The following is an 18,025-nucleotide window of genomic DNA, read 5'->3' as shown; positions in this document are numbered from 1 at the left end:
AAACAATGCTTTGTTACATTCCCAGGAAGTTATGACTGAAAGTTGTCACTTTCCCACCATTTCAGATTCCTCTATTCCACCCTCGCTTTGCTCTCAGCCTTTCTTCTCTCCCTCCATATGTGATATTCATGACCAGTCGGCGAGCACGTTATCTGACATCTGTGAAACACACCTAGAAAAGCGGCGGAGATGGAGAGTGTCCTGAAAATGTGTGAACGATTTGGCCCCTTCATAAAAGAGGCCCATTCCTTTTTTCATGTCCTACCCCATGGAGTGCTTTCCCCTGAAACCTTTTTTTCTCTTTTTGCTTCTCTTTCACTTTTTCCCCCTGTCTTCAAGACCCAATGCCTCCGAATTTATTGTTTAACTATCGTCTATCACAAATCTGCAAATCATCAGAATTAAACGAAGATAAATGTTAGCTCCCACAGTCCTCCATTCACATCATCTGAACAAGCCTGCCTAGTAATGCATCCCATTGTAAAGTACTTGTGAGACAATTAGATACTTCCTGTCTCAGGATAATGACGCCCTGAGGTCACATCCTGTGTGTCAGACGCCACTCAGGTTGGACACGCAGGCCTGTGTGGCTGGAGGGCATGTGTTTGCGGAGGGAGGAGACGTAGTTGAGGGCTTGAGCGTTATTCTCACCTGCTCTGAAGTGGAGCCACACTTGAGAGGGAGATAAAATAAGTGGAGAAAGGTGGGAGAGAAGAGGGAACCCTTGTTTTTCAGCGCAGGGGTCAAAGTACATATCATTCAACTAACCTTTGACCTCAGTATTTTCATCTCTTCCTGGATGTCAACTGGTGATTTGTTTTCATGTTCAGGCAGTCATTTCACCTAATTTTAGCATTCCAATACACACACCCCCTGAAATTGGCCTTCAAACCCATAAAAGTGTGTGTTTCATGACTTTACCATATGCATGTGTACATGTGTGTGATCGTGCATGCGTAAGTCTATAATAGACTGTGCATATTGAACTTTAAATAACATGTTACATGATTTCCCTTGTAGGTGTTGATTATATTTTAACCTGTGTGTATTCGTCTCCCCTCAAATAGTTGGAGGAGCTGATGGGGGCTTTGGAGAAGACACGGCAAGAGCTGGACGCCACCAAAATGCGCCTGTCCTCCACTCAGCAGTCCCTGCATGAGAGAGACGGATACCTGAATAGTCTTCGCTCAGAACGACGCAAACAGCTGGAGGAGATTCTGGAGATGAAGTTAGTCTCACACTGCGCTGTATTAATATCTTATCTTTTCTGCTTTAATCTACCCTGCTTAACTTGTTTCCTTGTTTCAACAGATGTACTGTAAGTCTTTTCAAATCGTTGTAGGCCACACAGAATAATAATCACATCCTCCGTAGCTATATCCTGTACATTCATAGCTATGCAGGTTCAACTTTTTCTCTCTAAGTTATGTGAATTAATTAAACTGCATTTGCATCTGCATGCACTGCAGTGCAAGAGTAGCTGCAGTAAGACTTCCAGTAAAATAAACCACAAGTATTTGTGGTAGTGAATGCAACACCCAACTCATAAAAGTATATGCTCAAGCATCTTTTATTGACATCGACATGATTTGCGTAGCGCTTCATCAGCACAGCAGCTTCAGCGCTACAGCAGAAACCTGCGTCTAATACTGTATCAGGCACATTTATCCGCTCACCTGTTCACATGTGCATCTGTGCATGAGTGTTATAAAGACATCAGTGCTGAGGTGTATTTTGAAGCAGGATCAGCCAGCGTCTATAGCTGCCTTGTGAAAAGTTACATTTATTGAGGACAGGTGGTGCAGCCTCCGACAGCGGGTCAGAAAAAAGCGTGTGTGCCGCCGCTTTTTTTCCATTCGTGTGTGACAGAGAGAGAGTTACAGAAGTGTGCGGGACTGGCTGCGTTTCCATGTGTGAGTGTGTGTCGGCGAGTACGTATGAATGTGTGAGCGAGTTCAGTGATCTGTCAGTGGAGCAGCTACATGTGTGTTTGCTTTGAGCGCTCTGATTGAAGGAGCATGGAACCACATATCTGGCTGTCATGTGCTGCAGAGAAATGCCTTTAATGTCAGCCACTCGGTGCAGTACAAAAGGGAAGGCTGGCACTTATGTATTGAAAACACAACTTCTAAAATCCATTGCGCCTCGCGAGCCCCTCTGATCACACTAACTCTAAAAGAATGTGTGTGTGCGTCTGCGTCTGCTACAGTATACGCACATGCACAAAGGGAAAGTGCCCCTGTGTATCACACACGCGCACTTATGATACAAGCCATCTTCCTGTCTGTTTCAATTTCCACCATCCAAACATTACCAGGGATGTTTAGCAGAGGAAATGTCTTACACATGATACAGACACAATCCATGCTTCTAGGTATGTCCGTAAAATTAGGAAAATGCTCCTGGACCTGGCATGTGAATGATACTTTTGTACTTTACTGGCACTCGGCTTAAATCATTATTATATTAACGTCAGAAAGATGTCTGAAGAAGAAGAAGGAGGAGGTTAGTGTGATGGTTGGTTGACAAAAACAGCAACAAAGTAGATGGGATTCTTTCCTTTTGTGTTCTTTGACGCAATGCAAGTCTACACTGGTAAGAGCTAATGGAGAGGGCACGGGGGGCACGAGTGTGTGTGTGGTCCCCCGTGCGTCGGATTCTGTGTGTGTCTGTGTGTACGAAGAGGTTGGAGGCAGGGGTTTGGGGTCACTGATGATGAGGATTAAAGGACTGTTGAATTGCGAGGGGGGGGCGAAGCTTCGTGAGACTGACTTCCATCTGAAACAAGCCACAAAGATACGCACACAGAATGTACACACAACCTCAGCGAAACTCACATATAATCACTCACGTCTGCAGACACGCACACACTTACACAAACTTTGGCTTTCTGCTGTAAAAAGGGGGCCGTATTCCCACAGCACAGCTCTGGTCCAAGTTAGCACAGGGGAAACTAAACAGGAAAGATAAGGCAGGGAAAGAGAGGTAACGAGAGAGAAGGAGGGAGTTAAGAGTGAAAGCAAGGAAGAAAAAACGAGACAGAAAGAGAGAATGAGAGGGGAGGGGAGGATGGAATGGAGGGGCTACGCAAACTGAAGTATTTCAAATCTTAGAAATCATGAGAGAAGTTTGATTGCATGCCAAGTTTCTCCTTCTCTCCGCTGTAATGTGGCATTTGTCAAGAAGACCAGCTGAAGCAAACCATGTGAGGCACGTTCCCCAGTGAACTGGGGAGCTCTCTGTGTGTGTTTTTTAATGTCTGTGTGTGTGTGTGTGTGTGTGTGTGTGTGTACACGCCAGAGGGAGAGAGAGAAAGAGAGAGAGAGAGAGAGAGAACAGACTCTTGGCTTTTCAACACTGTTAATGAAAGAGACAAGAGGGGAAAAAATCATTTTCAATATCCTCTCATTGCATGCTGGGTTTCCTCGCTTGTATTGTGTGTGTGCGTGTGAGTGTGTGTGTGAGAGAGAGAGCATATTCATATTTGCCCTTTTCAGATATAGAGCTAAATGCTTGATGTATAAGGAGCGGTGCGGGTCTGCTCTATCACCCCACACCAGATTGAGTTTCCACCATACTGTACAGGATTCACACACACACACACACACACAGACACACACGCATACACAGATGGCCTCAAGAGGAGCTAGTCATTAAATGAGTCCAGGGTCACAGGGTGTAGGTGCACAATAGAGAAATTATGTGTTTGGACATTTTGGATAGCAAGTCATTGAGATGTTTCCACAGTCTGAATGGGATAATACTACATGCCACAACACTGCAGTGGCTTACTGAACCTGATCCTCCTGTAGACACTGGGAATGTAGCTGATATTATCTCTGTTTACATTTTAGTGATGGAAAATGATGATAGAGCAAAGAAAAAGGTAGCGGCCGCTTTGAGGCAGGCGCGTAAAGAGATGCAGAGTTGACAGAGTGGAAATTTTTTAGAGGTAGAGAAGGGGAGAGTCGACAATTTGAGAGATGGAGGGGAAAATCACGCAAACATTAGCAGACCGACTGTGCAGGACAGTAGATGGAGGAAAAGAGAGAAGTTGTGGCGGAGGGCGAGGGAGGAAATAGTAAAAGATGGAAAAAAGGGAATGATGGAGTGAGGGAGTGATTGATGGAGGGGGTGATCGATGGAGGGAGGGAGGGTGCACGAGAATGATGGAGGAAGTGGTGGAAGAAAGAAGAGGGAAAAGATGGAGTAGAGCTGTGAGGGGTGGGAGGGAGCGCAGTCTGGTTAGCAGAGGAGAGCTAGAGAGAGGAAAAAGAATGGGTGAGAGTAGAAAGACTCGACACAAGGTGAGTCAACAAACACCTGCAGCACATCCAACAGTAAAGCACATCCACCTGTTGATTCGCATTTGGATTTTCACACAAGCGTTAAAGCATTAGCGGTCCAGTGTGTGGGATTTTGTGGCATCTAGCAGACTGTAACCAGCTGAAGACCCCTCGCCTCACCCTCTCCTCTGAAAAAATAAGGCGAAAGGCCTTTGTTTGTCCATTCTGGGCTACTGTAGAAACTTTATTGATAAGGTCCTGTAGACATAAAAGACTCATTCTAAGGTACAGTTACACATTTGTTCACGTTTTAGTTTCAGGTGATTATACACTAATGAAAACATAATTCTAATTATTATATTCAATTTCTGCAAATATATAATCCTAAATCCCTGTGAATTTTACACATTTGAGAGCCTAATTTGCTTCATCTTCTAATTTTTCTCTACTTTACAGAAACACCCCAACATGTTGGAGAAAAACGCCACATAGAAGAAACTAATTCTTATAACAATGTATCTTAAAAACAATTCAATTATATCAATTAAACACTCTTCTCATGTCATTCCCTTGAATATTTGTACAGTTATTGTCATTTACCAGAACATGTGAACTATTTGAATAGAAACACACCTTTTGTGCCATTCTGCAAAAGCGAAATCAGCCAAATCTAATTCTCACTCGTATTTATCATCTGATTAAGTCCACTCCCTCACACAAAGCCAAATAAACTTTTCTACAGATTGGAAATGATGGCAATAACCTCTCACCTGTAACCTTGAAATCCACTTCTGCCGGTGACGCGTCTTTATGTATCCGTTTGTTGGCTAGTTACAGTAATCCATGGCATAATGAAGCTTAGAGCAGTAGCGACGTTATGACTTTCAAATCCCCGACGTAGACATCCTGTCTGCAGAGCACCATCGCCATGGTTACTCTGACTAAACACACAGAGAGACCAGCTGTACTGGCAAGGTCATGTCCCCGCTCGCTGATCTCTCCGAGGGGCCTGGACACACACACAGCTTCACAAACTCATGCGCAGATATACACGCATTTACACGCCCTCATTGAAACAAGTGTACGCCGGAAAAAGTATATTTACAATCTCGTGTCTTCATCCGAGCGGCATTAACTCGTTAACTCGTATGGTTTTGAAATTACGTTCACATACACTGGAAGAAAAGCTGCAAAATCTCGTGAAAGGCATGCAAGGAGCACACATGCACACATGTCCACATTCACCCAGCCACATGCACGCACGTATGGTGTTACAGTGCCATTGTTGTGATAAGTAATGATGAGACATCGAGGGGTTGGTGCGGTGTGTGAATGGGATTCTCTGTATTGCAATGGAGAGGAGGGGGCTGACCACACATCACCTTCCTCTCTCCGCGAGCCCAGTTTGTATGCGTGTTGCCTCGTGGGAACTTCGGGCCATTCATCATGTCTGTCTGTGCTCCCGTGCCCTCTGACACGCGTGTTTACCTTCGACCGTGTCGACTGTCGGGCCTGTAGGCGTGTTATTATGCCAGGGCCGAGGCATGCTCCACCCTAGTCCTCCTCCTCCTTCTTTGAGGTTTTGTCAATGGAGGGCTTCATCACATGGAAATCCCTGCTTCTAAGGCTTTGTTCAGTACAGTAAGGTAATGACAGACTTAACTACCTGGGTCCCATACAGTAAGCTTCAAGGGTGGAGCGAACAGTCCACAGATACATGTTTGAAGTTGGCGTTTTTGTGCCATTCAGCTGATGCAACTGGAGGCTAAGTGCCCTAAATTGTACTTTTGACCCATTTTTCTCAGACCATGTAATTTTCTTGGACTGCACTCATGCAGCCGTCATATTGTGAGCTCATTCCTCTCAGGGTTTGGCTGTTCTAGCAACAATTATGGTTATTTTTTTTTTATCACTATGTATTAATATTTTATTGGTGCTTATATCCACATAGTATTTTTGGCGAGCATAGGCCCACCCAGTAAATATGAGCTGAAGTTTTATGTCCTGTACTGTATGTAAACCCTGACTTAAAGGCATAATATGCAGAAATTGTCGGTTGTTATTTGGTAAGAAACCATTCGAAGTTTGCTCCTCCTCCATGGCTCAACTCAACTGAGAGAGCAGCAGTGGTGAAGCGAGCTAGACACTGAATGACAAGAGGGAGCAGGGTTGTCGTAAACAAAATTAGCGGAATAAAACTGATATTTTCTGATTGTTTTTACAGTAGTTACGTGCTTAAGCATTAAATAGAAATGCCCACAACCTCGCAGGATGATGCTGCATTGCTGTTTTTTGTGCCAATTAAGCCGAAGGGCAGGCTTTGTCCCCTTCGTTTATCTCTCTGCTCTGTGTGTGTGTGTACGTCTAGCTCAACCCCGACCTGAGTTCACACAAACAGAGCAGAGCAGAGAGATGAGACAGTGATGTAATCTGGTCACTACTTTTCAATAGAGTCTCAGCCTTGTGCTGTTTATTGGGCCACACACCACTGCCCAAAGCTTAACACCCCTAAACATCCTGAACACAGTAAAAAACTGAACAAAAAATACAGGCAGGGTGTCTGCAGATACAGACAGCATCACACACTTCTAGTGGGTCATAAGTGATGATTGACAGAGATTGTTTTTGCGAGTCTATACATTGTGTTTTTTTAAAGGCAATTTGTGTGTATTATGCCTTTATGTTTTGTGAAACTGGCACACAGATGAACACACCCTTTTTCCTACAGTAAGGTAAATTCTTGGTTGCTGTCATAGTAGAGAGGATTTGTGAGCTATGGAGTTGCTGGTTAAAGTGACATTGTCTCTTAAGTCAGTGTATGACTGTATGACTTGAAGGCTAGAGCTGTCTTATGAAGTTGATGTTGACCTGAAGGACGCGTTGACGTTCAGAGAATGAAGAGGATAAAAGGAGTTAAAGACAGCGATAGACAGATATGGAAGGGTCTTTCCACGGACAGAAATAACTTCTTGTCCTAAACTAAAGATTGACATAGTACAGATGGGGTGAATGTGACACACGAAAACAAAAAGAATACAGTGATTGACAACTAGAAAAGGAGAAGGAGAGGCCATGACAAGGAGGGAATGGAAAGATGTTGCATGTGAAAACTGCTTTTACCTTCCAGAGTTACATTTTGTCCCACCAGAGCAAAATCATTCTTACATCGTCTCTTCTAACTTTTACTTCATCACTCTTTTAACACTGTCCTCCTTAACCTCCTCTGAGTATTAAGTGCTCCCCCTTGCTCTCTTTTGTTTTTCTCTTTGTCTCTTGTTCTATTGTATCTCTGGACGGGTGGAAGAAGGCCTGGAATTTATCACACATACCTAATAATTACTATCACAGGAAATGGTCCTGAGGAAGTAGGTGCACTAGCCATGCTAATAAGTGTCAGTCGCAAACACACATACACGTGCACACGCGCACACACACTCTCACACAGCTAATTAGTGTCATTTGGCTGGTGTAGAAGTCTCGGGAAAGCCCAATCTGATTGGCCTTAGGCAGACTAACACCCCCAAGTTTACCCGGTTGTATAAATCTCAAGACTAATTGATTGGAAGTCTGTGTGTGTGTGTGTGTGTGTGTGTGTGTGTGTGTGTGTGTGTGTATGTCGTAGCATTCAAGTGTATGCCTGAGTGGGCAATAGATTAGGTGGGCCCTGCAGCCGTAAAAGAGGCAGCTTAGGACACAGAGGTGACCAGTGACGGCCTCCTGAACGACGGTCCTGCCCTCAGGGGTCACCTAAGGAATGAGGAGAAGGAAGGAAGGGGGGTGGATGTCAATGTAGATGGATAGATATGCCACTAAACCAAATCTAAATGTAGATAGATAGATAAACACATACGTATAGAGATGTGCAGATATGCATTCCTGCACAGAGCCCAAAGGATACCCCAGCCAAATTCTGTTCACTCTGCTGCCATCTGGCAAAAGATACAGAAGTATCCGTTGCCATACCACCAGACTACAAAGCAGCTTCCTTTCTTCTCCTCTGCACTCAACCATGAATCATGTTTTTTCTTACGTAGCATAAAGGGACTACAACTTGCATTTTTGTTGTGCCACCCGGTGTTGTTGTTGAACCTTGATAGCAGCAGAGATGGAGCACAGAGGGTTAACTGAAAGCCCAAAGTGCAGCATTTAGAGATTTTAGAAAGAAAGAGGGATGAGTTATTTTAAATGCAGCTGTGTGTAATATGTTGCTGCGCCGTAAAACAGCCATTAAAACAGTGGCTTTGTGAAATGCCCTCATGGTTTACCATTATGGGCACATGAAATGCTGGTGTACCCACACAAGTGAGTCAATGAGGCTTACTGGCATATATTCACACACTGTAAACACCTCCAAGCCTCTGCGGTTGGCGCACACACCTGAGTGCCGGCTCCAATTTTTTTCTCCTCTGTGGCTTCTCGTCTGTCTGCCTGTATCTGGGTAAAAATGTGCCTCTGTCTTTGTTTTTCACATTTTTACCGGGTCAGCGCGCGGAAAGACCTTTAATGGCCGAATGTTGAGAGCTCTGTCTTTGCCTTTGCCGTTTTACTTCTACACATTCTCACCTAGTGTTCCTCAATCAGAGTAACATATTGTTACATAAAGACCTCAGTAAGAGTTCAGTCCTTCTGACTCTTTGTTGGCTTGACTTATGTTTTATTGGCCCCGCGGCTCTCTCCATCTTGTTGAGATGGTTCCCAGGAGGTTTTAATAGAGAACAATAGTAGAACGGACTGCTTCCCAGCACCGGGCTGCTTCAACACTGCGCACCAGTCAGCACACACCAAAGCAGCCCCTGGCACTTCTGGATTCTGTGTGTGTGTGTCTGATCTGGTTAATTCAGGGATGTAGACCCAAACTGTAATTATCATTATGTACTTCTCGGCAGTGGCAGGAAACAGCCCAAGCAAGTTTGGATGAGCGTTTATATCCTCACTGGTGCGCACTGAATTTGTTTGTGTGCTAAGGACAGCATGTGCATACATGCATTTGTCTGTGAGTGTGTGTCGTGCGTGCGTGCACGCGTGCACAAAGGAGCAATGATGTGAAGAGCATGAGAGCTATTAGCAGTGAAAGATAAGCAGATTGTGCCAGTGGCTGTGTGATGATTTTTCCTGCTCTTGTTTTGGCCCTGCTCTCCTTCATTTGGTCTCTGCTAAATGGAGACATATTGGAAACATGACTGTTCTCTCGGGGCCGGTGGGTATCCACAGTTTAATACTGGAACGGAGTGGAGAGAAGAAGAAATGAAAGGAGGGAGGGAGTAGAGGAAATGAAAGGAGAATGCTGGAAAGAGAATAAGAAGAAAATAAAAATAAAATCAGGAGAGAAATTAGGGGTCACTGGAGTTGATGTTACCACTAGGATTTGAGATCTCATTAAAACGAAAACTACATTTGTCTTATTTGTTTGCGGAGAGAAATTACCATTCACAAGCATCACAGACACTGTTAACTTTCACAACTCGGCAATAAAACTTGTGTCTCACTTTTACAATATCAGAGTTGATGTCCAAGAAAAAGCCGAGCCAAAACCCACTGAACAGAGACGGAAAGAGAAAAGAAAAACGCACAAACTGAAAAGCCAAAGTTTATTTGGAGCGAGCGTCACATCTCTTCAAGATGGCAACCACAGTTTAATCTGAGTAGTCCTTCATCTTTAAAGCTAGCATCATTAAGACAGAAAAGGCCTTCATGTGGGAGGATAGACTGTGCAGAGACAGGACTGGTCACCACTAAGTAAACAACACAGGGAGCCTGCAGAGACAAGAATGGCTAGAGGGAGTGTGAGCAAAGACAATGGCACGACTTTCAGCCCCGTAGATGAAACACAGAATATAGACAGTGTGTGTCTGCGTGATTGAGAATGTGGCCATTCATGAGTTTCTTGATATGAGCGTATGCGTGTTTACGTCTGGAGTAATTTAAGTCAAGATCAGAGAACAGAGCAACATGTCGTGTCACTTTGGCGTGTCATTTTAACATAAAATAATCAAAGCCTGAACAAGACAGCATGTGTGTATCCTGACATTACTGTAACCCAAACCTCAGTGATGTGTATCCATATCCGTTATTATGGTGTGTGAGGCTTTTGGAGAGAACACATTATTGTTACTGGGATGGTGTGTTTCCTTTCATTTCTGTCTGTGTTTATGCTTAAACTGTATCGCCCATTGATGCATTCTGTGACAAAAAAACACACTTTTTCTATTCTGTCGTACTTGAAGGCACAGACGCCATAAAAACAATACAAGAATCACCAGAGCTTACTCTTTCAGTGATGGCTGTTTCTCTGATATACGTTAAGAATATTATTATTATTATTATTTATTATCATCAAGTCACGCTTTTATGCTGTAAGGCATGGCCTCCCACTATCTCACATTCTACTTCATATACAAATATTACAATGTCCTTGAAAGTCTTATAAACAGGTGCGTTGGGGAACTGTGACCATGAAAGAACTTTTATTTATTCATGTGTCCTTTTCATTTTAATCATTCGCAGCATTTTTTCTGTCACCGCACAACCACTTCATCCCAGCGAAAAGGGCCCTGAGCCTGGCACGAAATGAAAAATGCAACAACAGCTAACGACGTTTCAAACCAGAGTGGCACAGGTTCAACAAGTTCAACAAGACAGCCGATCACACAAAGACACGGTGCTAGAAACATGTCTCCAAACTCTCAAAACGTTTTTTGGAGGCACATAAAAGGTTGAAATATAGCACGTATAAAAATATATAAATATAGTTTTCCTAACGCACACCTTCGGGACATGAAAATGGATGGAATTGACAAAATGTTTTGTGCCATTTGTGAAAGGGCAGGTAGGACAAATTATAGTGGATCAAAGCGTTTTGTGTTTTCTCTGTTTGAGGCAGAACGCAGAAGACTGATCATTGGAAGTTTTGGGGAAAAAATCTATGAATATGCAGCACAGGCTACATAATATAGCATTTACATATCATTGAACAATTATTTATTTTATTAAAACTCTATTTGTTTTGTTTTTTGCCAGAAATACAACAGACAGACAGCGACGGGGACAACAGACAGGGTCATTATTTGTAGTGCAAAGTGCTAGACATAAAAATACGTGACAGGAAGCTGGGCCACATTGCAGTGTCTGTGATTGTCCTTAAAATTGTAGAGGTACTTATGAGTCATAACTCATAACTTTGAGTCATGTAAAACCATCCAGACGGAAATAAAACAGACCTCCAAACAAAATATGTACACAGTGATGATTCAAATAACATTTCCACTTTTTCCAGTATTTTTCACATTTTTCAGTAGCATGTCTCGCAGAAAAAGTCGTCCTGACCGACCTGAACTATTTCTGTCTGTTCCAGGATTGCTGGAGACTCTTTACTCATTCGTGTCCTGGTTATAGCTGTTTTACTACCTGCTAGTAGTATTTGTCATAAATATCTATCCTGTAATTTCAGCCCAGCTGGCAAGCTTTGTGCTGATTATTGATCTGATCTGTATTAACACCGAGTAGAAATATTAGGACACAAATATGGAAGTGACCTGCAGATTACAGTACAACTTGCTCGATAGTTAACCATCTGTTCATTAAGCACAAAGAGAAAACAGCAGAGACAGAAAACATGCAATCTTTTGTCACCTAATTTTCTAGTAGTGCTGGTATGTGCTGCTGTGAAGCTGTGCGGAAGGAGAAGGTTTCCATTAGGCTAATCTCTACAGTCTGCGCAGCTCAGCAAGGTACAGTAGGCTAACCCTAACCCCTGCCTGCGTTTTCACTTGGGTGTTCATTTTGGACCTCTTACTTTTAGATTTTCCAGTACTAGATAACAATTAAATGCAAGAAATATATTATGGAAATTACGTAAAATGCCCATCACTACTCTCAGTACATTTTTTTTGGCTTGCATGGTTTTTATATTTCAGTCTTCTCCATCCGTTTTTGTACAGATATTTCCTGTGTTGAAAACTTTTGAACATTCATACAAAAAACATCCACTTACGGTAAACAAATTACCACTCACATGCTCCATAGTGGTTTTTGACAATCTAACTTATTGAGAAAATAAAAATATAAACCATGCTTAGCTAAGAGAGCTAAGACATGATATGAGCCTGTTCTTAAACATACATGCAGTCGTCACACAAACACATATGATTTCGAGGTGAAGAAAACATGTATAACAAAAGTCCCTGTGTTTCCACTGTCTCTTACTCTCCTTCTGTCACACACACACACACATACGCGCTCACGATAACGTGCACTGAGGTATCTCTGAGCCACAGGTCTCTGGGTTCAGCATTTACTGAAATCAAATGTGTGTGTTTGGCCTTGGGTTACACACTCGATTGAATTAAAGAAATGGTGCAAACGTGCACAAGCGCTCACTTACTCACACACGCACACACACACACAGCCTCACAGGGACACAGATCTCTATTAAGTTAAAAAAAGAGAGTTGAGTGTCCTCTTCCATTGCGAGGGCTTTTATGTGATAAGATCGGCTCGGGGTGCTCTCCTATGCAGGATTCCTGAGCACATCAAACAACAGTAAACCACATCACAGAGGCAGGAAGAGCTCAGCTCCATTAGCCAGCCCATAAAGAACATGTGTATGTGTAACAAGAGAGCTATGCTAGCCACTACAAAAGGTTTACACACATAGGACAAACATACAGAGGTATGCAGTCCCCTGAAATACTCAGAAATCGGTGTGCACTTTGGTCAAAATGCGGATACACATACCTGTCCTTGAGCACATAAACATTGCTGCGTGTGTGTATGGTTGTGTCATTGTTCATAGTTCTTGCACCATGCGCCGCTATGCACTCGTAAACACTCTGTATGTAGATGATTCTGGCTTTATTACTGTCATCTGAGCACAGCATTTTATTCATTCCAACTGGGTTTTAAGCTTTAAGTAATGGTCTGCCTTGAAAAAGTGGCACACAGGCTGGGCTGGAATAATGCCCTGGTGACATGAAAAAAACAAGAATACTGAAATGTGTTCGCTGGCCAGATGGCAATCATTAGCTGTATTAGTACACAACTGGTGCAGACACCCCCCCCCCCCCAATACACCATAGGCAACACTCTCACTACAACTGCAACACTGCTCCATCTCTCCATCCTGTCCTCCTTCGCTTTCTGCAGAAAGAGACATCTCTCTTATGAGGTGTTTAGTGACAAAAGGCCAAAGACACACCTAAAAAAACAGTGAGAGAAAGAGAGGGAGAGAGAGACAGAAAGACAAAGAGAGAGGAGGAGAGGGGGGCAGAGGGAGAAAGAGGTTGACCCAGATTGAGTTTACCCGTTTTTCTTGCGCTGATTTGAAACAGATCTTCAGTGTGTCTGCTGTCCAAGCCACAGGCAGTGAGATATCACCCCTCTACTCCGGCTCCAGAGGATCTGATTCAAACTGGATGTCCATCACTCACTGTGACTTGCCTTGCTCTGCTATGACAGGATGTCTTAATCATCTACTGTGCAGAAGTGAGTGAAGAACCACAATGAGAAATGTATACAGTGTATGTTTTAATGGGCATTAAACAATGAGCACAGTGAGGACAGCAAGTAGTCGTGATGTGGATAGAACAAATGTATCCCGATGACTGCATGAAATGGAGACACAGGGCCCACCCATCCCTCTGCTAAATCATCCTAATATGTATTAATCCAGAAGATTAGGCTGCCTGCTAGTATTACAGGCATTCCCGTGCCAGTCAGCGATGTTCTGCCCACCAAGGTTAACATTTAATCCTGAAGATGACACACACGCAAACAGTGTTATTGCCACTGGTGCCACACAGGATGCCAGCGCAGAGTGAGCGTGCAAATGTTGCTGAGATTGATCTGTGAGTGCGTGGGAGTTGTGGATGGAGGCTCATGGTGAATGCGTGGTAGAGGAGAAAGAGTTTGGTGGATGGCGAGAAGGAAACAGAGGGTGTTCAGAGAGGAGTTATGCACTATGGCAGGCCCTAATTGCTTGCGGCTCCTGTTGTGTGTTTGGCTTTGTTTGAGCATGTCCAATATAACCAGTCATAGGGGAGCCTCTGCCAGAGCTAACACACACACACAAACACAGTGCTGAACCATGGAGTCGGCTTTTATGGCATTGAAGACTTCAGTAACATGACACCTAGGGCAAACACTGAGTAATAAAGCAATTGTGGCATATTGTTTGGATCTTCCTCCTGGCACGGTTTGTTTGTCAGACTCAGAGTGTCTCAGTTTCCTGACATCAGTGTCCTGACATGTCACTTTTGGAGCTCAGTGTACAATAAACACCCGCGCACACAGACACATTGGCAAAAACAGTACACACGCAGGATAAACACTGAACGCAGTCATACGCACACACACACACACACAGAAACACACGCCCACATGTGTCTGCACGCTTGCACACTGCAGACATCTCGACATGTCAGTCACAGCGTCTTTCGTGCCAGTGTTTCTCCAAACTTCTAAGCAGCTTGCTGGTATGTGTGACTGCATGACTGCAGATAAAAGAGCAATAAACATCTCTTTCTTGCTCGCGAACTTGTGTTCCTCGCATTCACGTCACCTCTTTTTAAAGTTGCTGTTCTGTGACACACACATTTTCCATGTCAAAATGTTTGTATGTGTCGGCACCCTTCCCAACAGAGTCAACTTTGGATCTTCTGCAGCTCCGAGTTGGTCTCTGGCCCACTTTGCACAATAATGAGGGCTGTTAGTTAATGCCCACCGTACCGCCACACTGTAGCTGTAGATCGAGTTTTTCTCTGGACTCTGTAATCCTCTTTATCTCACCAAGTTTTTCCTTCAAAGTCCAGGAAACACACAAACACACCTCAATTTCCCCCGCTGTGTCTAACAGTGGCAGAAGACCAAACAACTCAGGGGGGTGAGGGCAGGCCCAGGACTCTGTCTGTACAGAAAATCAGATTTGGCTTTATTCAGTGTTTAGAGAGAAGACATTCTGTTTAGGTCAGGAGGTCCAAAGTGGGGTCCGCGTGCCAAAGTCGGCCGCCATTAGGTTTGTTTAGGCCTGCCAGATGTTCCCAGCAAAAAACATAAAAGTGAATGAAAAGAAAATGATATTAATCGCTGTGTATATGTTTTTTACATATATATTTCTGTGAGGTAAACTTTAAGTAGACAACAGAGTCACTGACCAACCTCTCTTTATAACAGCTGCTCAGACATGCTGTTGTCAGGATATTGTCAGATATCAATAATAAAGTTTTGCCAGATTTTCCATAAAACAATCTAAACTCTATAAGTGTGAGAATGATGTTTTTCTAGATTTGTTTGATGATCTCAAGGTAACTGATCGCCTGTTAATAACCTTCCCATTCACACATGAGGGACACCTGATAAAGATGTAATGTTGCGCATCTTAGCTGAGTAGCATTTAAGAGAGGAGTGATGTCAGTGCCCCCACAGGTCTGTAGTTTTGTTTGCATGTGTGTCTAAGAAACAGCGCTGAAGTGAGGGTACATTAGGAACTCGTTAAGATAATGAGCCCACTCTCACCCACAACCCTCCAATGTCAGTGGGGCGCAGAGCAACACATGGTAATACTATTACTGCCTGCTCACAGCATGCACACACACATATAGAGGCAGAGGCATTAAGCCGTGTCCCTCTTTTACATATAAACATAAACATCTTGAATTTATTTCTGTGTAACCCATTTAATGTGCCCGATGTATATTTAATGCAAGATTAAGAAAACTAAGGCCCTGTCCACATGCGCATGGGTATTTCTTAAAAGCAAAGCTTTTCTATGCGTTTTGACCTTTTGTGCACATGGAAACAGCATTTAAGTAACTGAAAACTGACCTTTTGGAAAACTCCTTCCAGGGTGAAGATATTAAAAAACCCAGTGGTCACTGTATATGTATGCACGACTTCGCTTCTTAATTGGGTCTTATCAGTGTATGCAGCAGTGTATGAAGTTGTTAATACAACAGGGATCAAGGGTGTAACTATTTTGATTGCACAGGTGCCTAAAAACCTGCACGACTAAACATTTACAATGGTCGCACCAATGCACCTGAAATTTCGTTATTAACTTCGTTTTTACACAATTGAGGTTATCACAATTTCTTGTTGCGTGTGCTGGGATTTAAATGAAGATAAATCGTATTTGCACATTTATTCCTGTTTATAGTTATTGACATAACGTATTTAAAAATGAGACCAGGTGCATCTCACTGAAAAAGTTATGTGGAAGCAAGTAAAGAAAGTAAAGTAAAAATGGTCCATATCGTCCAATCTGCTTTCTGTTTACAACGGCACATGAATGCCCAGTGTACGTGCATGGTCATATGATGTGTTTTCAGGTGTGTTATAATGGACAGAGATTATTTCTGAAACAGTGCTGAAACACTTGTCCGGATGAAAAAAAAAAATTGTTTTTAAATCCTGTTTTCAAAAATGTCCGTATACGTGTGGACTAGGCCTCTAAATCCTACTGAAACTCTGAGTCTCATATTCAAGTGAACACAGAATGAAATAAAACAACTCGTTCACACACATACACACACTCCTGTATGTAACCATAGCCAGCAACGGGACTGAGTGGAAGCCATTGTTAAAATAACTGTGATGTAATCTACCAAGGGAGCTGGCTCGGCTGTGTATGTGTGTGTGTTATCTATCTGGAAATCAGTGGGTCTGTCAGCAGCATCTGACTGCACACTACCACTGCTCTCTTTATTAAAAACCAGACGCATGCTGGAATCCATGCACAGGTGTGTGGAAGGGCTGGCCGAGCACTTTTCACAGTTCAGTACCGTCTGCGTTTATGTGTGCGTGCTGTCTGTGGATCCGTTTATGCATGTTTGTGCTGACTTCAGACAAAACATAATAAAGGTGAAAGGAAACGGGGAACCCAAAGGTCAAAAAGCGAGTGGACTTTTTTGATGCAGTGATTACAAAGCACACGCTTTGTGCTGTTTCATGCTTGCATGCACACCTTCGGGTGTTCCCGCTTGCAGCTTCAATTTTCATACCCTCGTAAATTCATAAAACTCACACGCGCGCTCAATCTTCTACCAGCAAGAAGTGCCATTATGACGAGAGCGCGAGTCGTTTCGTCCTCTTCACACGAAATTTGCTCACAACCACTATACTTTACAAGTGAGGGTATGTCTCTATTGGGGATTCACACCGACTGACGAACAAGCAAATGCAATGACACAACAGGCTCAATGTACCAGAGGCATGATCTGTCTACACCAGCTTCAACGTACAAATTACCCAGATTATAGAGCGGTGTGGGTGTATATGTCTGTCTGTCTGTGTGTGTGTGAGTGTGTATATGTGAGTGTGTACTCTTGTGTCTACCTGTGCGCCTACTGTTTGTCTTTCGATGCTGAGAGCAACGACTGTCAGTTTATACGAGTGTGTGTGCATGCTCAGATATGTGTGTACTGTACTTCCAAATGTGTGTATTCCTGTGTGTATTGACAGGGAAATAATAGTGAGGTTTTTTATCAGAAGGCCAGGTAGCAATCATGTTACTCTTTGATCCCATGATCCTCACAGATCTGTCTAAATATACAGCAGACCTGTCCAGACCTGGCAACCGCTCCTCTAATCAGCACCTTCACCTGGCCCACTGTATGTGTGTGTGTGTGTGTGTGTGTGTGTGTGTGTGTGTGTGTGTGTGTGTGTCAGAGAGAGAAACACAGAGAGAGACTTTATGTCTGTCTGCATCTCTGTCTTTCTTTCATAATGTTTTGCTTTGAATGTATTTT

At 43.3% G+C, this 18,025-nt stretch overlaps 1 protein-coding gene across 12 annotated transcripts in view; it reads left to right on the top strand.

Moving 5' to 3' along the window:
• LOC311265369 (ERC protein 2-like) overlaps nucleotides 1-18,025 on the top strand; it is a 164,128-nt gene that overhangs the window by 84,601 nt on the left and 61,502 nt on the right. For all 12 annotated transcript variants that reach the window (XM_084366956.1, XM_084366960.1, XM_084366957.1 and 9 more), the window contains one exon: nucleotides 1,068-1,228. In XM_084366956.1, the coding sequence (XP_084223082.1) occupies nucleotides 1,068-1,228 (161 nt within the window). The remainder of the gene's footprint in view (nucleotides 1-1,067; nucleotides 1,229-18,025) is intronic.

The sequence above is a fragment of the Pagrus pagrus genome (genome assembly GCF_965226575.1).
Source record: "Pagrus pagrus genome assembly, chromosome: 11".
Classification (NCBI taxonomy): Eukaryota; Metazoa; Chordata; class Actinopteri; order Spariformes; family Sparidae; genus Pagrus; species Pagrus pagrus.
The sequence above is the reverse complement of the archived record's forward strand: the minus strand, read 5'-3'. Positions and strand labels throughout refer to the sequence as shown.